The sequence below is a fragment of the Rhinoderma darwinii genome, chromosome 4 (assembly GCF_050947455.1).
Source record: "Rhinoderma darwinii isolate aRhiDar2 chromosome 4, aRhiDar2.hap1, whole genome shotgun sequence".
NCBI lineage: Eukaryota > Metazoa > Chordata > Amphibia > Anura > Rhinodermatidae > Rhinoderma > Rhinoderma darwinii.
The window spans coordinates 41,059,815-41,084,726 of NC_134690.1; the positions used below are offsets into that span (position 1 = coordinate 41,059,815).

A 24,912-nucleotide genomic window follows, 5' to 3' on the forward strand; every position below is an offset into this window, starting at 1 on the left:
GGACTCCTAGCGTCGTACATAAGTATGATGCTAGGAGCCTGGCTCCCTGCACGGTGTTCGGTCCGGTACTTGCGGCCGAAATACGTCCGTCAATTACGGACGTAATGCCCTCGTGTGAACATACCCTAAAGCATATAAGTGTGGCTCCTGATTCCTATGGATGTTGGGAGGTCCTCCAGAGCAGAGCGCTACATATTTAGAGCTGGCCAATAGAAAGGCGGGTCACCATAATGGGAGGGGTCTAAATCCATCAGCTCAACGTGCCAATAAGTAATAAAATGGCGTTCTCTTCAGTACACACGCAAAGCACACTGATGCAAAAACAACTCTGATTTACGCGCGTTTCTTTTACCTGTGTAAATCCGTCACATGCGTGTGTACGTAGCCTTCAGACAAACGCGCGTGAAAAGCTGCCGTTTTTCATATCCCTCCTAAACTAGTCTATGGAAGGATCTGTGAAAAAAAAAAAAAAACAAACACACGAAAATAGGAGATTACCATCACAGGCCCCTCATACGTTCTGTTAAAAACGGCCGTGTGAACAGCCCCATAGAAATATATTCAGCCGTGTGATGGCCGTCACAAAAAACCGCCTTCACACGGACAATTTATACGCTCATCCGAATAAGGCTTTAAAGACAATTACCATGAGGGGTGAGACATTATAAAACAGGGGTGCCGCTATAGGGGGGGTGTAGAGGTAAGAAGTTGCACCCACCCCTGTTGCCTGAAGAGCCTCAGAGGCCCCTTCGCCACATAAGTGTTATAAAAGGCTCATGGTAGGTGGGCGGCCATTACAGATTTTGGATTGGGGCCCAGCCCGCCCGTGACTAGAGCACAGAGCAGTCCTCGCAGAGACATAACAGGGCTCTTTTACCCGGGGCAAAGGTTTAGCTTACTGCCCCCCTCTCTGTATCTAAATGTCAAAGCAAAGTGGCATGTTGGCACCCCCGGCACATGCCCCAGTAGCCCCCTGGTTCTATGATATGTGAGCCCTGCTGTTTAGCTACCGTACAGTTTTGTCCCATCCCCAGGACAGCAGTCATTTTGGCAGATCGTGTATATACTGGTCCCAGTGAACAGGAACTGCACTGTGAAATGGAGCGAGGAAACTCTCCTGGAGTGGGGGAGGGGAAACTTTTGTACTCTACTCCAAAGCACCGCAGGCTTCCCAAGGGCCTTTCACGAGATTACAACCAATCACAAGCCAAAGGCCCTTTAAAAAAAAAAAAGGCAGAATTATTTCTAAGCAGCTCATACATGATATCGTCTTACTGATCAACCATCACCCAATACTAAATAGGGACATTGCTCGTATACAGGGCGTGTGGCATGAAGCTCCTGAGGAAAAATATATACCAGAGCGCCCCTGCCCCTCCCCCAACATCATATACCACTGAGCGCATTATAAAAAGGTGTATTTACATTGCACAGCAAAACCGCCATACGAATACAACATGTGAATACACGTCAAGAGCCCTGTGCAGTTATTACATTACTGTGTCATTATAAGCCATCACATTGCTGCTCAGTAAAAAGGATTTCCTCCTATGGGACCAACTTAAAGTATGAACCTCTGCACCCCTTATAGACACCATTTATAAGACTATTACAAAGTGTAATTAAATAATAGGGGGTTGTCTGGGATAAAAAACAAAACAAAACACAGAACTAGCACCACTCTTGTCCATAGGTCATGACTGGTATTGCAGCTGAGCCCCAGGGATGGGACGAAGATGTAATACTAGGTACAGCAGCACTGTTTATATAAGAAAAAAAAAACAAAACACACACCTATGATTATATATATATATATATATATATATATATATATATATTATTCATCTTCCCTCATCCATGACAACCTATTTAAGAAATCTACCTTCATAAAAAAAATAACACAAAAATAATCTGTTTATAGAATATTTTTAATATTTTACAGAAAAACCTGTATATACACATTAAACATCATGTAAACATATCCAAACGCATCTCTTTACCGCTGACAGCTTTTGTTTTCAGAAATGAACAGTTTAGTACCACTGTCCAAAAAAAATAAAAAAAATAATAATCCATCATTTCTGCCCCCGTAACAATAAAAGAAATTAACCAAGTATTAACGACAAATTACATAGCCGGATTATACCAATTTGGCAAGTGGGGGGTGGTACGGTTTGCAAAAGGAACATTGAAGGTCATGTAACCTTGCTGCATATAACAAAAAAAATGTTGACACAATATACCAGATGTAGCAAAAATTAATTTATGGTTTCCGTTATAAACCGAAGCCGTAACAGACATGACCGAGCCGTAGGCATGGTTAAGACTCAGTAGGTTCATCGGCAGCTCTATGTAAAATCAGAACCTCGAGTATCAGCATGTATTGTGCCACATGACAAACTCAGCTCTGCTACACTTGTATTTCCAGATTCGTGTTTAAGAACAATACAGTGGTTTTCAGTTTTGCGTCTCATAACAAATCTCTCGATGAGGTTACAGGTAGTGATAATGTTACAGTGTATATGCAGATGGCAAGTGCATGGATGTCAAAAATGTGCAAAAAGTTCATAGGGAAACTTAAATAAATAAAAATAAAATACAAAACTTCAGCTGCAGAAGAGGCAGAGTACAGCGTCCCTATAGACTATACATATATATTATACAGTTCAATATACAATTTGCAGAATTCGCTGCCTTGAGTTGTACACTGGGTTAGTGTCACAGGGCAACATGTCCTTTCTCTGGCTGGGGGGGAGGGGGCGTAGCGCACCAGGACCCCCTTAAACCCTAAGGTAGTGTATACATCAGGTGGTTAAAGACACAGACAATGCCCACCCAAGGAAATACTGTAGGTGACTCTGCAAAGGTGGGCGCTGCATGGTCTGGGGTTCATAGTCTCAAAGTTATGACCCTTCACAGAAGACCCCCTGGCTATCAGAACCAGACCACCCTCCTGAATGAAGGCAAGGGGGCACCAGTTCGCAGTATATGGAGACTCAAGTCCACTACCCCAAGGGATCAGAGTAGTTTGCAGCAGTTCATACATTCCCCACTTGGCCCATGCCTTTTCTGGAGCGCCGCCCTAGTGGCTGTTTCAAATACTTCTCTCACACCGTCCTTGGTTTTAGCGGAGCACTCCAGATATTCATAAGCAGATATACGGATAGCCATAGCACGTCCGTCTTCGGTGCGTACAGGCTCCTGCTTCATTCGTGCCAGTTCGTTACGAATGTGCTCGTCATTCCTTAAGTCCTTCTTATTGGCCACCAGGATGATGGGCACATTAGGGCAGAAGTGCTTAACCTCGGGCACCCACTTCTCAGGGATGTTCTCTAGAGAGTCCGGACTGTCCACAGAGAAGCACATGAGGATCACATCCGTATCCGGATAGGAAAGCGGACGCAGGCGGTCGTAGTCCTCCTGGCCGGCCGTGTCCCATAGTGCCAGCTCCACTTGCTTGCCATCCACCTCTATGTCTGCCACGTAGTTCTCAAAGACGGTGGGCACATAGACCTCGGGGAACTCGTCCTTGCTGAAGACGATGAGCAGGCAGGTTTTACCACATGCCCCGTCCCCGACCACCACCAGCTTCTTGCGGATCGCTGCCATAGCCACTTTGCTGCTGTTGCCGGCGGCTGCCCGGCGCTTTCTCAGGTTGCCTATGGTTTTAATGGTGGCTTGGCACCCTGCAAGGGGTAGGTGCAGTACAGGATCTGTCGCACGGTAGATTGACCGGAAATCTTGGGGGGCAGTAGGCGATCAGATCGATCCAGTCTGTTACGTGTCCAGGTGATTTGATCAGACGATGCCCTGAGTCGCTGCAGTATTAGGCCGGGTACAGGCGGCAGCGCTCACTCTCTCTTCTCTGGGAAGTTAAGTCTCGTCCACGCTGCGCTTCCGCTATTTAAACCCTTATGCGGCTTTCTTAATATAGCCCGCCAATGGCAGGAGCGGAGGTGACGGCATGCTCCGGGAAGCTGGGCTGTGATTGGTGGAGATGAGAGAAGGGGCGGGGTTACCTCCAGCAGCTGACAGGGTGTCACGGACTGATTTCTTCTTCCTTGGCTGGAGCCTGGGAACAGAGGGGGAGGCTCCGGGGGGCCCAGCACGGTGCACAGGGTCAGATACACAGGAAGGGGCTGAGGACGGGGGCTTGTGCTATAACTGGAGAGGGCTGGTAGTGATTGGCATCATGGTGTTTGGAGGGATCAGTGGGTACAGGATCTGATCTTGGTTCATGACTGCTATATGTGTGCGATAGTGAGGGGAGGCTTAAAGGGAACCTGTCACCAGCATTTGAGGTATCCCTTTAAAGGGGGTTCTTTGTCTGCTCCAAGCTACACACATACTGAAAAGAGGGGCCAGTCCGAGCTGCAGGGGTCTGTCTTGGGCAACAGTGAACCCCCATTCTACTCTAGTCTTGGCTTAGCAAATGTAGAGCATGTTTACCCTATATGTATAGGTTTACCTGGTAGTGCTGATGCCGTCCCTGCAGGGACCCCTTTATTCAGCCCAGTTCCCACTAATGTAGTAAAATTTCAAGGGCCCCCACTTCTGGGGTCCATTACATTCCAGGGGGCACATACCTCCCAACTTTTTGGACTGTCAAAGAGTCACATTAAGGTCTATTTTTCCTGCAGATCTTTACACTTTGACGTTTTTCATTTTAACCCCTTAAGGACACGGCCAATTTTAGCCTTGAGGACAGAGCAATTTTTTGTAAATTTCCCTCTTTGCATCCCGACGCTCATAACGCTTTTATTTTTTGTACGACGTAGTTGTATGAGACTTTATTTTTTGCGGGACGAGTTGTACTTTATGTACGTACCATTTTTTGATACAAATACATTATCGTTTAACTTCTATAAATTTTTAATTAGATTAAAATGCAGAAAAAAAGCAGTTGTGCAGCAGTTTTAATAATTTTTTTTTTACACCATACACCGATCATAATAAATAATGGTATACATTTGTAGTACAGGTTGTTACGGTCTTGGCGATACCAAATATGTCTATATTATTTTGTGTTTTGGGACTTATATTTTAAAAAGTTGATTTATTATAAAAAATGTGTGTTTCTGTGTATTTTAATTACTTTTTATTTATTTATCTACCATTATTTTTTTTTTTACATTCATTTAACTTTTTTTTTTAATCCCATAAAGGGATTTATCATTTTGATTTTGATTTTGTAACTGCAATGTACTGGCATAGATCTATATGCCAGTACATTAGCCTGTGTACTGATCGTACACAGGCAGTTGTTAGGGCATATCTCAGTATGCCCTAACAACAGGAAATATGTTCAGACAGCCCTGGGGTCCTTCACTGGACCCTGGGCTGTCTGGCCATACGAGTTGTGGGCTTTGATCGCGTCACAGTTATTTTCTGTGACGCGATCAATGTGCAGTCCCCTCTCCTTGAACGCCGCGATCAGCTGTCATTGCGGCGTTCAAAGGGTTAACAGCGGAGAGAAGATGTTTCCCTCCTCTCCACTGTCAGAGCGGGGCCGTGGCTGTGTATTACAGCCGTTGCCCCGCTCTCGATCGCACACACAGAGACGGCACAGACTGCTGTCACACAGGACGAGTATGCTCGTCCTAATGCGCGAAGTGCTCGCTGCTCAGGACGAGCATACTCGTCCTGTGTCGGCAACCAGTTAATATTAGCAGAAAGATCATCTGAATATTACATTTTTGCAGATTTATATTGTACCACATGATGAAATAACACACGTTGGGGTCTAATATACAGCTAGGAACCAGACTGAGCGTTTCTGGAGCAATATAGAAGTTTATTTATGCAAATCTATTTCACACGACAAAAAGAGGGACATTTAAAGGAGTTTTCCGACTTAATAAAAAAAGTGGCTGAGGAGGGTGTTACTCACCCCACGGATCCACCAATGTTCCAGCGTTGCTAACTTGCCCCTCCGGTCCTCCCCGCTGGTGTCTATTGTCATGGCTGCAGTGATGATGTACTTGTATACCCAGGTGATCGCTGCAGCCAATCACTGGTCTCTGGGTATATGGCATAGGACCACTGAGGCCAGTGATTGGCTGTAGCAATCACCTGGGTATACGGGCACATCATTGCTGCGGCCATGTCAACAAACAGCGGCGGGGAGGACCGGAGAGGCGGTGCTGGACCAAAGGGGGATCTGTGAGGTGAGTAAAGCTTTTTTTTTTATTATTGCATCCCTTCTCCCTTGGCCACTTTTTTTTAATAAGTTGGAAAACCCCTTTAGGCTGGGTTCACACGACCATGTTACGTCCGTAATGTACGGAACGTATTTCGGCCGGAAGACCCGGACCGAACACAGTGCAGGGAGCCGGGCTCCTAGCATCATAGTGATGTACGATGCTAGGAGCCCCTGCCTCGCTGCAGGACAACTGTCCCGTACTGTAATCATGATTACAGTACGGGACAGTAGTTCCACGCAGAGGCAGGGACTCCTAGCGTCGTACATCACTATGATGCTAGGAGCCCGGCTCCCTGCACTGTGCTCGGTCCGGGTCTTCCGGCCGAAATACGTTCCGTACATTACGGACGTAACATGGTCGTGTGAACCCTGCCTAATGGAGCAAAAAGGGATAGAGGTACTTGGGTCAAATGTAGGGACTGTCCCTCCAAAAGAGGGGCACATGGGGGGGTATGCAATGTAGATATTGATTACACAGCATCCATGGATCTATATTGATTTTAATGGACTCGGTTGGTCCTCCAGAGACTTCGGGGAATGTCGGGGTTTATTAACACTAATGCAAGGGAAAAGTGGAGCAGTTTCCTATAGCAACAAATAATGTCTGTAATCTGATTGGTGGATATGGGCACCTCCTTCACTATATCTTTGCGCCAGTTTTGATAAATCTTGTGTTAAAATATGGTCCGAGTGCTGGTCCTAGAAACTCGTATACAGAACCCTATGGATGACAGTATGTAATAATGTAAGTACTGGGACACACAATGGCCGGGACCCCTAGATCCGCTCTCCGGGTCCACATTTGAACACGCACTATATCTATGAGGTGCCATTTTTGGGAGCCTGTTTTCTGTGAATGGACAGGAGCCGTTTCTGGGACAAGGCTGCAGAATGAGATCTCCCTACAGGACAACTATCAGATCGCTCCGACATGTAATGACCCGTATCTCTCTCCAATCATCCTTATGTATTGCACGGTGAGCGGAGTATTACATAGGACTGCCCTATCATGTCCAGTATGGATGTTCTAATTACTGGGGATGTCGCTGTTCTCGGCCCTTCAGTGTTTCGCCTCTTTTCCTGTGGAGCGATGATCTGACATCTGCAGTGAATCATACCGGATGGATCAGTTTGTTTTGTTCCCTGGCTGCTGTGCGGGGAAGTGCTGGAGCGTGGAGTATTCTTGTCTATTCATAACTGCCCTATTACTGGTCGACACGAGAACAGCGGATAAGGGAGCTGGTCCTTTCCCACCATGCATTTTTTAAATGATTACACGCCTAGAAACATCATGTTGTGTGTATATATTATAGGAATTGATTGTGATGGATAAGGAGGTCTACCTTTTCCTACAATGCACCTTTCAAAAAGTTTACACACCTATAGATAGATAGCAAGGGCATACGTACCATATGGTATGGAGCCCCTGGAGACCGGGCCCTAGCTATGGTTGGTCCTATCAATTTTAATATTGGGAAGCGAGCGAGTCCTCTGAAGGACTCCTCTATACAGGGACTGCATTGTTAGCAAAGAAGGGGGTAAGGAATTGGCTCTAGGGGCATGAAAAGGGTCTGAAGGGGCACTATAATGGGGATAGAGAGTCGATAGATAGATATAGATAGATAGATAGATAGATAGATAGATAGATAGATAGATAGATAGATAGATAGATAGATAGATAGATAGATAGATGATAGATAGATAGATAGATAGATAGATAGATAGATAGATAGATAGATAGATAGATAGATAGATAGATAGATGATAGATAGATAGATAGATAGATAGATAATAGAGAGATATGAGATAAATAGATGTAAGATAGATTAGATTAGAATAGATAGAATTGTTCCCATTCATTAAATGGGAACTCCACCCAGATTTATCTGAGATCGCTTCAGGAACCAGCAAGGGCCACAGCTCACAGTCCTCCACCAATTTTTACTTTTCTACATGACAAAATAAATTACAACTTTGAGTTCCCCTTTAAGCTGGACATAAAATAGGGATGATTCACTATATGGACAAAAGTATTGGGACACCTACACATTACACCTACACATTACACCTACAGGAGCTTTTATGACCTCCCATTCTAAATCCATAGGCATTAATATGGAACTGGTTCCCCGTTTGCAGGTAACACATCTACACTCTTCTGGGAAGACTTTCTACAAGATTTTGGAGTTAGTCTGTGTGAATTTTTGCCCATTCATCCAGAAGAGCATTTGTGAGGTCAAACGCTGATGTTGGAGGAGGGGGCCTGGCTCGTAATCTCCGTTCTACTTTATCCCAAAGTTGTTGGATGGGGTTGAGGTCAGGGCTCTGTGCGGCCAGTCAAGTTCTTCCACACCAAACTCACCCATATATACCTTCATGGACCTTGTACACTGGGGCGCAGTCAGGCTGGAACAGAAAAGGGCCGAACCCCAAACTGTTCCCACAAAGTTGGAAGCAATAATTGTCCAAAATGTCAAACCCTGAAAAACAACCCCATAGCGTTATCCCTCCTCCACCAAACTTTACAGTTGGCACAATGCAGGTAACGTTCTCCGGACATTCACCAAACCCAGACTCGTCCATCAGACTGCCAGATAGAGAAGCGTGATTCCTCACTCCGCAGAACACGTTTCCACTGCTCCAGAGTCCAGTGGCGGCGGCTTTACACCACTCCATCCGACGCTTGGCATTGCACTTGGTGATGTAAGGCTGGCATGCAGCTGCTCAGCCCCCATGCCATGAAGCTCCCAGTGCACGTTTCTTATGCTGATGTTAATGCCAGAGGAGGTTTGGAATTTTGCAGTTATTGAGTCAGCAGAGCGTTGGCGACTTTTATGCACAATGCGCCTCAGCACTCGGTGATCCCGCTCTGTAACTTTACGTGGTCTCTGCATCGTGGCTGAGTTGTCGTGGTTCCTAACTGCTTCCACTTTACCATAACACCACTCACAGCTGTTCGTGGAATGTCTAGGAGGGTAGAAACTTAATGAACGGACTTGTTACAACGGTGGTGTCCTATTACAGGACCACGCTGGAAATCAGTGATCTCTTTACAACGACCCATTCTATCACAAATGTTTGTAAAGGCGACTGCAGGGCTAGTACTGGATTTTATACACCTGTGGTAATGGGACAGAATGAAACACCAGAATTGATGAAGCTGAACCGCATAGGGAGGAAGCCAGGGACTGTAGGGAGGTATCTTAATGTAGCCCTGAAAGGGTTAAGAATGCCCAAGAGCAGGATTGGTGGATTTGTAATAGAGGGGGGGTTAGAAAGGGTGTAGGGCTGAGTGCAAGCGTGAGTGCTGCAGTGAGAGGTTGACACGCACCCTTCCGTGGTGAGCAGACAAGTTCCAGTGAGATGGCGGATGATCTCCTTTGTATGGTGGCTCAGCGGGTAGCGGTGGAAGGCACTGCCTGGTTGGAGGACCTGATGAAAGAGCAAAGGGGAGATGTTACAGCACCGGCCCCCGCACAGTTGGATACATCTACCAGAGGTAGGCCGCAGCATGTTACCCGCCCTCCCGCCAGACTGAGGCCTAGTCCCCCCCTAGTCTATTGCGGTTCGTGGGGGTAGGTATCCTGGGCGACAGGCCTTGCACCTGCTTCACCCTCGACATCGGCGGGTTAGGTAGTTCCCCCCTCCCCAGGATCGCAGGTCCCCTGTGTCCTCACTCCGGCCTGCGGGCTGTGCGGGCCTCTTCTGGGCGGCGGGCTACGCCTCCTGTTACCCCGCTCCCAACTCATGCAAGAGTTGAGTTGAATGAATTAAACATCAGTGGCATAGCAGACATCGTGGCCTATCATGAGGCATGTGCATGCGAGCTGGGCCGTGCCAGGGTCTCCTGTACAGCATACCAGGGGGAGGCCCCGGGTGGTACTGTAATCCCTCCCCCCTCTGCCTTTGGATTCGGGCAGGAGGGTTCAGGCTATATTGTCCACGGTCAGCACTGCAGATCGTGTGAGAGGAATTTGCAAAACACGGGTGCAGTGGCTGGACGACGTGTGGTGCATTACCAGCTGCGAGTAGATCAACCGCAGGCTGGGAGGACTGGTTCTCCTCATCGTTTCACGGAGGCGCAGCTTCAAAAGTATCCTTTGATCAGTGCCCCCTTCTGCTCTTACCCTATGGTTGATGGTCCAGGTGGGGAGGGTTCCGCTAGGTCAGGTGCTAGGGATGATGCGGGTGTTTGTGATCACTCCTCTGCCCCCTCTCCTTTTTTTTTTTTGCCAGGTTCAACTGCGGAGTCCATGGTTGGGAGGAGGAGACGTTACTCTCATGGAAGTCGATGACCAGGTCATCATGGGCGCGGGCGCCGCCATCATAAGATGCGTTCACGGGTGCAGCGATCTCCTTCGTCTTCCTCTAGAAGTGGATCCTCCGCTACAGTTTCTTCGTCGCCGCAGAGGACCTCTAGTCGAGCTCAGGCACGGAGGTCCTACAGCAGACGCCCGACCGCTCGGCACGATCCACAGGAGGAGGGCAGTGAACAGTCTTCGGTCCCGGCAGCGCTCGCTGTTGAAGGGGTACCCTCGGGAGTCGTGGGGACGTCTACACTCGGTGAGTTATCATGCGCCACTGCATGGTTGGATAAAACTACTGTGTCAGGTACTGACTTAATATCAGTGTTGAAGGCCGTGGTGACCAGTTTGGATAAAAATGAAGGCGCGGTTGCGTCTTCTGTTCCACAGGGGGGGGGCTAAGCCTTTGTCTGTGAGGGAAGCTAATTTATCGTGTATTGGGCTTCGTTATTTTGTGGTGTATCTCCACCCGTCACTAACCTGTCAACGGAAGTCAAGGAAAAGATTTGGAGGAATGAGTTTGTGGATATCTGGTCCTTGATTTCAGTAGAGCAGGTGACTGTTGACAATGACAAGAGCAGTATTTTGAAAAAGGTTCTGACAAGAAGGTGAAAGTTGCCAAGACTTTTGGCAATTGGCTTCAGGGTTTTGCTACCCTGGCGCATGTGGTTTGTTAGCGAGGGTCGGAGAAGGGTGCGAAGTTATTTGTATACTTCAACACCATTTTCAGCGCTCACAGGCTGCACGGAGGTGCTGCCTGGTGCTGTTCCAACGAGGAATTGTGTTGTCGTTTGGCTTTGTCGCTCGAGATCGGTTTGGCGTCAAAGGCAACCGATGTTTGGTTGCAATTGATACTAGCGCAGAATGGTAAGTCCGCTAGGCCTTTTCCAGTCGCTGCCGCAGTTCCTGGAACCACTCCAGGACATGCGGCCACAAGGCCCACTGGAGCTTGTTGGCTCTACAATGAGGGACACAGCAGGTTCTTTGCAACCTGTAAGTTCCGTCATGAGTGCTCCATCTGCGGGAGTGCTCACACTGCGCTCCGCTGTTTCCGCAGGGGGAAGCAGCTTCAGAAGTCGGCCACCTCTGGCGCGCCTAAGGACGCCGATGAGCAACTCCGGGATGGAGCCGTGGCTAGACCAGTATCACAGGAGGCAGGAAGCCGTGGTCATCCGTGAAGGTTTTCGCGTCAGCTTTTTTTTATCCCTTACGAATGGTCTCCAGTTGCGACGCTTGCTGATAATCTGAAATCTGCTAAGGGGAACGTCGATACAGTAAGGGAAAAACTGACAAAAGAGGTTGCTTTAGGTAGGATGACTGGCCCCTTTGCAGAGCCGTCCTAATCAAATTTGAGGGTATCCCCACTTGGCCTGGTTCCTAAAAAGGAAGTGGGGAAATTTAGGATGATTCACCATCTATCTTTCCCCAGAGGGAGCTCGGTTAATGATGGGATATCCAAGGATGATGCGACTGTTTGTTATACATCATTTGATTTGGCTGTATAGTTGGTTCATAGTTCGGGACCGGGGGCGTTGGCAAAATCCGATATTGAATCAGCTTTCCGTTTATTGCCGGTTCACCCGGAGTGTTTCATTTGTTAGGATGTTGTCCGGATGGTTGTTTTTATGTTGATATGTGTCTTCCGATGGGTTGCTCGATATCCTGCTATTATTTTGAGATTTGTGCTTCTTTTCTAAAGTGGGCGGTGCGTTTTGATACAGGTGTGCCATCGGTTATTCATTATTTAGACTACTTTTGGGGGTATGTTCATTTTTGTTAAATACCTTTAGGAAGCTGATGACGATTTTTGGTGTTCTTGTGTTGGAAGACAAAACTGAAGGCCCAGTTACCAGGTTGTCTTTCCTGGGTATCGAGATCGATACACAGGTCATGGTTTTCAGGTTGCCGGAGGATGGGCTGGAAAAGCTGGTATCCCAAGTTGAGCTAGTTGCTAGATTTAAAAAATTAATAGGATCTTTGGTTTTTGCATGTCACATTATTCCCATGGGGCACGTGTTTTTGCATCGCCTTTCTTTTGGCCACAAGGGGCATCCAACAGCCGGGTCATTTTATCAGGGTTACTAAGAGTATGCGCGAGGATCTCATTGTTTGGCAGTCTTTTTTGTATTCTTTTAATGGCAGTGCGGTCCGTCAGGATAAGGAAGTGGTAATGACGGGGGTGGGGTGACAAACAAGTGAGCCCTAATCTACCCACCACTCAGTCCCTGCCTACTTGCAACGACCCGCCCTAGGCGACGGGGTACAACTGGGCGACGGTCCCTACGCTCAATAAGTGCACGACAGACAAACAGACAAGGGTACACAGAGCTAGGGGGAGAAAGGGGCAGTTGCCCACGGCAACACCGTGAGCAACAAGAGAAGTGAACAAGCCGAGTCAAACCAGGAGAGTACGAGGTGCCAAACGCAGAGCAGAAGAGTAGTAAACAAGCCGAGTCAAACCAGGAGTGTACGAGGTACCAAACGCAGAGCAGGAGAGTAGTCAACAAGCCAGGGTCAATATGAAGCAAGGACAATAGTACAAGAAGCTGCAGCAGGGCCAGGAAACCAAACGAGAAGAATCACAAGCAAGGAGGAACAGGAAAGGCAGGTATAAATAGACAGAGGGCGGGAGCTAGCTCCGTCTGGCCAGGCTGTGATAGGCTCTCCCACTCCTAAGCCTGCCATCCTGAGTGGTGGAAGATGGAGTCAGTCTCACAAACATAGAAGCAGGTGCAGACTGATTATCTATGGGCGTTAACCCCGAAGCTGTGCCTGGCAGATCCTTTACAGGAAGTTTCTGTAGTGGCAATGATTGGTCAGATAAGTCTGGCTGAATTGCTGGCTCTGATGAAGTCTGACTTGGAGCATTTTCGTGTTATTTTTCAACGTATTTTAATGTGGTCAGAAGTTGTGGCAAGCTCCACCTGGAGGAACTCAAGAAATGTTGTCGCCATAGACTGCTAAATGTTCAGATTTCCCGTTTTGTCTGGTCGCTGGGCGGTGTCGCCCTCAGGCATCTGATTTTGGAGGGCAATAATGCGGGCTTGTTGGCCTCTGACGGGGTGCACCTGAATGACATCGGACTAGACATCCTCTTGTTGGATCTTCAGGACGGTGCCGAGTCTGGTCTATTGCTGCTGAGCGGGGGTGGTGAGTGAACTGAGGAGGCTGTCTAATTTCCCCTCCGTGACGGAGCTATGGCCATGAAGGCTGGGTTAAGACCCCTACGTGCCCGCTGCTTGGCAGCGGGGATTGGCATATCAGGTCACATAAATGTAAAGGAGAAGTTTATGATAAAGCCTTCATGCCAATGATTGGTTGTTTTATGTTTAAAGCTGTGGCCATTCCCCCATTTTACTACAAAACAGTTGTCATGATGCTCATTTATTTATAAAAGTATTAAATAGCGAATGGGTAAAGGACAATGTTTTCGGTCTATCCCTGCAGTCTTCAATGATTAAGGGTATGTTCACACGCTTAGCAGAAAGCGTCTGAAAATACAGAGCTGTTTTCAAGGAAAACCAGCCTCTGATTTTCAGGCGTTTTTGAAGCTGAAAATGAAGATTCTTTTAATTTGGAGCTTCTTTTAAAGCTATGTTCACACAGAGTTTTTTTGCAGGCGGAATTTCTGCTTCAAAATTCAGTTTGGAAGTTTGAGGCAGATTTTCCTCTCCCTGCACGCTGATTTTCGCTGCGTTTTTCACTGCGTTTTTCGCCCGCGGCCATTGAGCGCCGCGGGCATAAAACGCAGCGAAATACGCTTTCTCTGCCTCCCATTGAAGTCAATGGGAGGTCAGAGGTGATAGGACATGTCGCTTCTTTTTCCCGCGAGGCGGTTTTACCGCTCGCAGGAAAAAGACGCCTCCGCCTCCCATTGAAATCAATGGGAGGCATTTTCGGGCCGTTTTCAACGAGTTTTTTTGGCGCGGTTTCCGCGTCAAATAACTCAGTGTGAACATAACCTAAGGCTTCTTTTCAGGCGTATTTTGAGCCATTTTTCATAGTGTTCAATGGAAAATCTGCTAAAAAAAAACCCTCAAGAAGTGACATGCTTTTTCTTTTTTTACGCTCCGTTTTTTAAAACAGATGCGTAAAAAGACGACCCGTATGAACGAAATTCTGTTTTTCCCATTGATTTCAATGGGCAGATGTTTCTAGGCGTTCAGCTTCCGTTTTTTCAGGTGTTTTTCGAGGCGTAAACGCGCCGAAATAAACCACTGAGTGTGAACATACCCTAAGAGTAGTGTCCCATTACTTTTGTCTATATAGTGTATGTTCAGATCACTGATAAATCATTTATGCCACAACTGGACAGTAGTGATGTCTTAGTACCCATAATGCCCTATTGCCGCCGGTGTCACTTTAGCGTTCAGTTCTGGAGAAGTTTGGTGCAAATATGTAAGTAGGGAAGCTGTCAGTAAATTTTATGAAAGAAAAAGTCCATAGACTCAGTTCTGCACCATTGTCCTATATACAGATCCTATGATCATTGTGCAATGTCGCCATCTAGTGTCTGCAGACCTGCATTACCACATTTATAGTTCTACAAAAGGGCTGAATTATTTTATTTCCGTACGTTCAACTAATTTAATTGATTTGTTTGCTTTGGCCTTAAAAGAGTTATTCCCATCTAGAGCATTCATGGCATATCTACAGGATATATCATAAATACGTGATGGATGGAGGTCCCCTGGATATACCATAAATGTCTAATGTTTAGTGATTGACAACCACCCTTCTCCTAATTAGAACTGCTCTACTGCAGCTGTGGTGTCTATTAGAAGGAATAATGCGCCCCCTACTGGAGATTATTAAGAATATTAGAAGTCACATTTCCATGTTCAATGTACTGTAAAAAAAAAAAAAACATCCTCAGCCCCTGGCCAGAGAACCTCTAAGGCCGGGTTCCCATGTATTGTAAACGCTGCGGAATTTCCGCATCGGAATTCTGTGCGGAAATTCCGCAGCATTTAATGTAGCAGCAAAGTGGATGAGATTTAGAAAATGTCATGCCCGCGCTGCAGAAAAAAACGCAGCGTAAACGTTAATAAATTGACCTGCGGTGCGGAATTTAAATCCACAGCATGTCGATTTATGCTGCTTTTTCGTTGCTTTTCTGCTGCCGGTTTGCAATGGGGATGCAAAACTTGCAAAAGAAAGCCACGTGTTGCGACTTTTGCAGCGGAGTCGCAGCGATTCTGCTGTATAAATCGTAACTCCGGAAAAAAAAATCATACTTACCCAGACCTCTCTCCTTCTTCCTGCGGGCCGGCCTCCTTCCACTGCATGTGACAGCTGGGAGGGGGTAAGTATGGCCTTTTCTTTTTTCTCCCAGTGCTGTTTTCTGTAGCGGAAATACTGTTAGAATAAATGCACCCATGTGGTGCGGTGTTTTGGACGGAATGTACTGCGGGTTCCAGGTCAGATACGCTGCATGATTTTTATCCGACCCGTGGGAACCCGGCCTAATAGTGTTATAATTTACTGAAGGGGGAATTTTTTAGTTTATGTGCAAAAGTTATGTAAAGTGGAAGAAACATACACTCTCTTTTGCTATTATATGGAAAAGCATCAATATATACACTCCAAATCGCATTAGTACTAAGGGCTAGGTCAAGGTCATAAACCGACCTCCCATATACTCAGATAGGCAACTCTTATTTGAATATTAAGACCACAGAGAGAAAAGAGTTTGTAGCCAGGAAATTATGTTAATCATTAGAAATTTTTTATTAACATATATATAAATACATTCATATAAAATACACAATATATAAAAAAGGACAAGACTCTAGAGAAAGTTTCAAGGAGCACACATCAAAAATATCAATATGCAAAGATAAGTTTGGCTGTATAATCCATTAACTCAGAATTCAGTAACTATCATGGAAAGGTGTCTCTTATGGGGCAGATTCACATTGAAAACGGCCCTATGTCAACAGAGATATAGTACAGGGATCTAGATACCAGGTATTGCATCAAGATCAACTCCCTTAACTTAGTAGCTAAACGATGAGAAGTGTTGGATACAGCTTACCTATATTGAATAGCAGTAGTAAAATGATGTGTGCTCCAGCACAAAAGCCCCAACGCGCGTTTCGCAATGATATTGCTTCCTCAGGGGGAGATGTGTAAATGTGTATATGGAAAAGCGTAGTCTACTGCACTATTTCTATACAGAGGCGTCCTGCAAAAAAAACAAACATATACCACGCGGTATACTGTATTTTATAACATGGAAGCCAACAGGCGACAGAGGCCACTGTATTCCCATACATGTAATCTGTTGGAGGTATATGTCAGGTTATCCTAATCCGACGTACAGTGTGAATAGACCCTAAACTCTGACACTTTTTCAACCATCTATTTTCATTGCTCCAGTAAACCTGAAATAAGAAAATGTAGGAAATAATCTGTATACATGTATACAGCTCCTATGCTGCACATGGGCTTAAAAAAAAAAAAAAAAGGCATCATAAACCTGAAATACAATCCCCAGTGCAGGACGAAGCCAGATACAGAATTGTGACTACAGATAAATGACATCCGGTATCTTAGCGTTCAGTCCATTTGTACGCCAATATAATTGCCTCAGGTCTAATAACAGTCATTCTAGTGATATATTATGTCATTCTATAGAAGTGGGAACTTTGATTTCGCTGTCAGGGGGGCAGCTGGTTATATAAACCACTTACTCTGATAAATGAGCTTTTCTAGGAGAAGGAGTCTGCTTTTTCCAGATAGCAGTGAGTATATAGAAAGTCTCAGCTTCCAAATCCATACACAGAGTTAGGTCTTATGTATGCCGGAGTATTAGGCTGTGTTCACACAGGGCGGATACGCTGCGTAAAGGCAGCCTATCCGCCCCGTGCGTCACAGGGAATTCCGGCAAAAAAAATGCACCAAATTGTGGTGCCGTTTGTAGCTCGTCCTGCAGCCTGTCCTCCTGGGATGACGTTTCATCCCATGTGATCGCTGCAGCCTGTGATTGGCTGCAGCGGTCACACGGGATGAAACATCATCCCAGGAGGCCGGACTAAGAAAAGAAACACAGACTTCTGGGTAAGTATAAGAGTTTTTTTGTGGTGGAATAGTTAAACCGCAGCAAAAAAAAACAACATCTGCTAAAACACACAAAAGCAGCGATTACGCAAATACAATGGACATGCTGCGGATTAAAAAAATGCACCGCAGGTCAATTTCTGAGCGTTTTTTCCGCTCAGCATTTACGCAGCGTGTGGATGAGATTTGTTAAAATCTCATCCACTCTGCCGCTACTGTATTATGCTGCAGATTTTTTGTAACTAAATCCGTTGCAGGAAAATCCACAGTATTTACGCTACGTGTGAACTTACCCTAAGGCCCCATGAACACGATCGTATTTTTCATCCGTAATTGCGGATCGTAATTACGGACCATAATTATGGATCCATTCATTTCTATGGGCTACAGACACCTTCCCGTATATTTACGGATGGGTGTCCGTTGCGTAGAAATGATCCGTAAAATAAAGAACATATCCTATTCTTGTCCGTAATTATGGTGTTGGCTCCCCATACAAATCTATGGGTGCTTCCGCAATTACGGACGGCTACGGATGTGCACCTGCAGCCATCCGTAATTATGGAAGCGTTGCTAGGCGAAGCCAGATTTGCAGATGTTGCACATCATTTGTGGTTTTCTTTTTTTCGGCTATGTATATACGGATACACTACGGACCGTATTTGCGGATATCGTTCCCTATATGTGGATACGTTCCAGATGACTACGGACCCATGTTTACGGACAGTATTTACGGATGGATGAAAATACGGTAGTGTGCATGGGACCAGAGGCCAGGTTACCACGTAGCGTAAACTCTGCAGAATTTCCGCAACGGAATTCTGTGCGGAAATTCCACAACATTTACAGTAGCCACAAAGTGGATGAGATTTAGAAAATGTCATGCCCACGCTGCGGAAAAAAACCGCAGCATAAACGTTAATAAATTTAATTCCGCAACATGTCAATTTATGCTGCGTTTTCGTTGATTTTCTGTTGCGGGTTTTCCTCATTGAATTGAATGGGGACGCAAAACCCACAACAGAAAGCCAAGTGTTGCGACTCAGGAAAAAAAAAAAAAATCATACTTACCCTGGACCTCTCTCCTTCCTGCAGTCCGGCCTCCTGGGATGAAGTTGCATCCCATGTGACCGCTGCAGCCAATCACAGGCTGCAGCGTCACATGGGCTGCAACATCATCTATATACTTACTGCTATCTAGAATGAGCTATCCCCATTCTCATAAGATTCTTGGCCATTCCCTTCCGTTCTGATGAAATTTTTCTAATATTTCTGGCCAGGTTTAGGCTCTGTGCACATGAACGTAAAAACGCCCGTAATTACGGGCCCATAGACTTCTATTGGCCACGGGTACCTTCCCGTTTGCTTACGGGAAGGTGTCCGGGCCATTGAAAAATATAGAACGTGTCCTATTTCAGGCCGTAATTACGGCAAGGGCAGGCCCATAGAAGTCTATGTGGATCCCGTAATTACGGGTGGCTACTTGTGTGCACCCTTAATTACGGGAGCGTTGCTACGCATGGTACTCACTGTCCAGCGGTAGTCGCTGTCCAGGGTGCTGAAAGAGTTAAACGATCAGTGCTGGATAGAGCATAGCGGCTTCACTGATCGGCAGTAACTCTTTCAGCACCCTGGACAGTGACTACCGCTGGACAGTGAGTACTGCTCACAATATAGATTTGTAATGTTTCCTTCAAAAACCTGCAACCAAAAAACGTTCATACTTACCCAGAACACCCTGCTTCTTCCTCCAGTCCGGCCTCCTGGGATAACGTTTCATCCCATGTGACCGTTGCAGCCTAACACAGGCTGCAGCGGTCACATGGATTGCCGCGTCATCCAGGCAGGTCGGACTGGATGTCAAAAGAGGGACGCGTCACCAAGACAATGGCCGGGTTACGTATGAACTTCTTTTTCTTTCTAACGCTTCGTTCCGCTGCGGAAACTCTGCCTGAAAGGGCTGCCCCTTCTCTCTATCCAGCACTGATAGAGAGAAGAGGCTGCCGATCAGTGCTGGATAGAGAGAAGGAGCTGCCGATTAGTGCAGTGCAATATCTCTCTCTGTGTGTAAAGAGAAGCAGCGAAAACGGGTCCGTAAATACGGGTGGAATATGGGTGTCTACAGACCCGTATTTACGGACACGGGTCCATAAATACGGGTTCAATACGGGTGACAAAGGACCCATATTTACGCCGGTATTTAAGGGAGAGAAAAAATATGGTCGTGTGCATGGGGCCTTAAGGGACAACATTAATGTAAAAAACAACCATTCCATCACATAGAATAAAGGACATGTCACTGGGATGACTTACACGGTATATCAATGCTGGGCATCTTTGCCAGTTTGCCAAATTTTTTGCAGCATTGGTAGTATCTACATAAAAAATTTATGTAGCACACTTTTTTTTAATCTTATTTAGATTTGCAGACCAAATAAGTCTCCAGAAAAGGTGACCTTACGTTCAGTTGGATATAAGATAAACCTAACCAGATATAGCGTTCATCCGAGCCCCATAAAAGACGGCTCAGAGGAGAGTCACTCATTGACAGGTCTCTATTCATCACCATCCAACTTCAGTTCTAGTTTCTGACAACCCCGTTTGCACAGACAGTCCCCTGGCGATCAGCTGCCAGTGTGAAGAAATTTCTGAAAGACAAATGTGGTATTACATGGCGCCAATTTGAGTAAATAGATGTAATACATGGTCTCATTGAGTCTTGCAGAGCGAGAACCACTCTTTTTAGCAGCTCTCCACTCTGGAGAACGAGGAACAATGTGGAAAAGTGCATTTATTAACAATGTTCCCACACTCTAATACAAAAAAGTAACAGACAAGCTGTTAAGATGCCCATACACATTAGATGAGCGTCAACTAAACCCAAGAATTTTGGCAGGATTGGCTCATTTAATGTGTATGGGGGTGTCCTGACTCTCCCCCGATGGCAGATGTTTGGAAAAAGAAGGATTTCAACATGCCTAAACCTTTGTACTTATGGGAGATGGGCCACCGCCAGTGCTGTCTTGCAGCGCCACTCTCCCCATTGAGAACACATGCATGCTCGGCTGACTGTATGGGGGGATCGGTAGGAATAGCTGTCGTTCGAATGAGAATCTTGCCGATTGATATCGAAGGTGTATGGCCACTTTCAAACTAGCGCACTAATTGTCAAAAGTATGAAAAGTAGAAAAAAGGAGGGTGGGTCCAGCGCTGCTGTAGGTAAAAAGGAAGCTTGTTCCAAGTTTAATCGGTCAAATTTAAAATAGGATCAAACGAAGTAATGTCCTAAGGTGCGAAGAGAGGTTTCAGAAATGAAGGAAGCCTACGCGTTTCAGACGCTTCCTGCGTCCTTATTCATGGCTGAAATTGACTAACTGACTTGTGTGTCTGGTATATATATGTGGTTTCACATGTGTGTGTACTGATTGCGTTCCAGGTGGCCACGATCTCCCGGAACGCAAGCAGGAAGTGGGGATTGTTCGGGGCCCTGCCTTGCGGACGTGCCGCACTCGGAAATGGACTGGTAAGTTAATATAGTAAATGATATTATTTGAGAGGGGAAATGGGGCCAGTGTAATTTGTATAAACACCCCATGTAGATTTAAATGTTTTAGAAAGAGGGAGCTGAATATGAGTACTGACCAATCCCGGGTCCGGCTGGAAATGAGGTCACTTCCAGTCTCTCATGTGTGTTGTTGTTTGCCTTTCAAGATCACGTGGATCATGTGGAGCGCAAGGCAGGAAGCAGAGCCGCATATGGTCATTGGAGGACGGGGCCTGAGCTTGCTTGGAACCGATTGGTGAGTGCATTGTATTTTATTTTAATGGAAATGTGAAATAATTGTGTTTCGAAGAAATGGAAGATATATTTATGTATATGTGAGGAAACACAAATTGCTATATGTTTAGTTAGCCAGACTGGTGTTATAATTGAATTTTTGTGATTTGCTAGTGACATTGGCAACTAATTATTTGTGTGAGTCGTCAATAATATTGATTGGTTAGGGCCAGATAGAAGTAAAAGGTGAGAAAGAAATAGATAATAAATAAGAAATGGGTGGGCTAAAAAACTTATACATGTAAGAGGTATGTATGATGAACATGTATAGTTAGTTTGAAAAATAAAATGAAGAAATGCTTGGAGATCAATTCAGTGACAATAATCATTACTGACCCTAGTGGTGATTTGCATATATTGTACGCTGTAACTATGAGTATAAATCAGTTAAGGCAGAGAAGAAACTTAATTGAGTATCCATCAAATTGTTAATTAACCATGAGATGGGAAACTAAAAGAAAGCTGTAAGCGGCTGTTTTGATGCATGCCTGCTATTTAAATATTGGGAATATTCATAGTGAAAAATGCTCTGGTTTAGTGTCTATATGATTGATAAAAGGATGAAGGACCACTATTGGCGGAGTAAATACCATTGGAATTATTTAGTAGTGGAACATCAGTTCCTTTTTTAGGTTAAGACCATTAGGGACTCGGGTATTGAGTCTGTAGATCCAATATGCTTCTCTTTGATGGATCTTGTGTTGCAGGTCACCGCCTCTTTTGGGGGTGTTGACTTTTTCTATCGCATGACATTTTAATGATTTTGCTACTCTGTTGTGGTGAAAGATGAAGTGTTTGGCCACGTTGGAGATATTGCTGATGTTAGGGTTTCTGATGTAACTTAAATGTTCCAAAATTCTGGTCTTGAATTTTCGACCGGTGCATCCGACGTATTTTAGATGACATTCTATGCATTCAATTATATAAATAACTGATATTGTGTTGCAATTGATATAGTTTTGTATTGTAAAAATGTCAGAGTTATTTGAATTAGAAAAGATTTTTGTGGGGTGAACATAGGAACATGTTTTACAAGGATGTTGTCCACATTTATAGAAACCTTTGCTTTCCAGCCAGGTCATCTTGACTTCGTCCGAGGTGAAGAGGGAAGGGGAGAGAATGTTACCAAGCGAGGGTGCCTTCCGGGCTACTACTCTGCAGCCCCCCTGGAGAATGGAGCGTAGCCCGTCGTCTTCCATCAAGATAGGTAAATATTTATTTACAATTTGTTTAATTTCAGAAAACTGATTGCTCTGTTGTAGGACCAAGATAGGTACATTTGGATCTAATTTTCTGTTGGCTCTGGGTATCTTGGCGGTGATGTGGTTTGCTCGATTGAGTGACCAATTAGGGTATCCCCTATTGTGTAGTCTGGATTGTATCTGTTTTTTTTCCATGGTGTATTGTTCATTTGAGCTGCAGTTTCCTTTGGCTCGATACATTTCGCCAACGGGGATGGCCATGATGGTCTTTTTTGAGTGGTTGCTGCTAGCATGTAGTATCGTGTTAGCAGTTATAGGTTTGCGGTAAGTTTTGGTTTCTATGATTGACCCTTCCATCCCTTTCAATTCTAAGTCAAGGAATATGATGTTGGTTTTGTCATAACTATAAGTAAATTGCAGATTGTATGAATTATGATTCAGGAATTCTGCAAATGTAGGGATACTTGAGATGTCTCCACTCCAAATAAATAGAAGGTCGTCAATATATCTTCCATACCATTCAATGTGGTCTCCGAAGGGGTTGTCAGTTGAAAAGATGGAGTGTTCCTCCCACCATGCCATAACTAAGTTAGCTATGGAGGGGGAGAATTTTGCTCCCATTGATTCACATGTCCATTAAAATAAAATACAATGCACTCACCAATCGGTTCCAAGCAAGCTCAGGGCCCCGTCCTCCAATGACCATATGCGGCTCTGCTTCCTGCCTTGCGCTCCACATGATCCACGTGATCTTGAAACGCAAACAACAACACACATGAGAGACTGGAAGTGACCTCATTTCCAGCCGGACCCGGGATTGGTCAGTACTCATATTCAGCTCCCTCTTTCTAAAACATTTAAATCTACATGGGGTGTTTATACAAATTACACTGGCCCCATTTCCCCTCTCAAATAATATCATTTACTATATTAACTTACCAGTCCATTTCCAAGTGCGGCACGTCCGCAAGGCAGGGCCACGAACAATCCCCACTTCCTGCTTGTGTTCCGGGAGATTGTGGCCACCTGGAACGCAATCAGTACACACACATGTGAAACCACATATATATACCAGACACACAAGTCAGTTAGTCAATTTCAGCCATGAATAAGGACGCAGGAAGCGTCTGAAACGCGTAGGCTTTCTTCATTTCTGAAACCTCTCTTCGCACCTTAGGACATTACTTAGTTTGATCCTATTTTAAATTTTACCGATTAAACTTGGAACAAGTTTCTTTTTTCCCTACAGCAGCGCTGGATCCACCCTCCTTCTTTTTTCTAGTATTGTTGGGAGTCCGGTAACTGAGGCTACCACTGATAACTAGAACAAATGGGCTGTGGCGCGCTTCAGAGTGTTTTGCCGTTTCGGGCTTCTGCGCTATAAGGCTACAGACTGCAATGAGCAATGAGTGCATATCCGAATTTTGCCATTTTGCACTGATTTTAAATGACCCACACCATCACTAATGCCCTTGTCGGAACCTGACCTAGGTTGAGACTTGAAAAGAAGTAACCATATTGGCTTTATTAAGGCCTCATGCACACGACCGTAGCCATGTGCACAGCCGTAATTTTCGGGTCGCCCGGCAGCGGACTGTCAGCCGCGACTCGCCTGCAAATCGCGGGCCATGCACATGGCCGCGGCCATTATTTTCAATGAGCCCGGACCGCAGAACACGGCCGTAATAAGGCTTGCCCGGTCTTTCTGCGGTCCAGGCTCCCGGGCCATGCAAGGACCGTGAAAACCACGGTCGTGTGCGTGGCCTCATAGGAATGAATGGGGCCGCAATTCTCTCGTGGATTTTCGTGGGAATTGCGGCCGCAAAAGCACGTTCGTGTGCATGGGGCCTAACTCTTGCAGGTGCCCCCACGTTCATTTTTTTTACTATTCGGTCCTTCCCCATGTACATGCTGACAGAGAAATTCGTTTTCCTATAATCTCTTGTAAAGAAACCATTCTTGTTATTTTCAGTACTCAAGAAATTTTGGACTTGGAATTAGAATCTGTAATGGATCTCCGCATCACGAGGAATGAGTTTCATTCTACCCTCCACTGTGGTTCAGTTCTGTTTTTGGCTAAAAATGCAAAAAGGAGGACAAACTTCAGGTATGATTACTTACAAAACAGAAAAATTCCCCCAGCTATTTTTCTCTGGGCATAGTATCTATATCGACTGATACATTGCACCCGTCTGTATTACGTATGTAACAACCAAACCCATCCTGAGGTTCTATTGATCTAAATTTAGATCATTATTGGCTTCTATGGTGATCTTCGATCTGTCCAGTAGACCTGTGAGGGGT

General features: G+C 45.5%; 2 protein-coding genes across 2 annotated transcripts; one reads left to right on the forward strand and one right to left on the reverse strand.

The window, feature by feature from the left end:
* Positions 1-1,909: 1,909 nt before the first annotated feature.
* Positions 1,910-3,893, reverse strand: RHOB (ras homolog family member B). The gene has a single exon (XM_075861055.1). It carries the CDS (start codon positions 3,607-3,609, stop codon positions 3,019-3,021), a length of 591 nt encoding a protein of 196 aa, XP_075717170.1. The 5' UTR covers positions 3,610-3,893; the 3' UTR covers positions 1,910-3,018.
* Positions 3,894-9,480: 5,587 nt separating this feature from the next.
* Positions 9,481-24,701, forward strand: LOC142760678 (uncharacterized). Its single transcript, XM_075863868.1, has 6 exons — positions 9,481-9,701; positions 10,439-10,765; positions 21,005-21,091; positions 21,280-21,368; positions 22,480-22,613; positions 24,581-24,701. The coding sequence occupies exons 1-6, from the start codon at positions 9,657-9,659 to the stop codon at positions 24,607-24,609; spliced, it is 711 nt and encodes a 236-aa protein (XP_075719983.1). The 5' UTR covers positions 9,481-9,656; the 3' UTR covers positions 24,610-24,701.
* Positions 24,702-24,912: the final 211 nt, after the last annotated feature.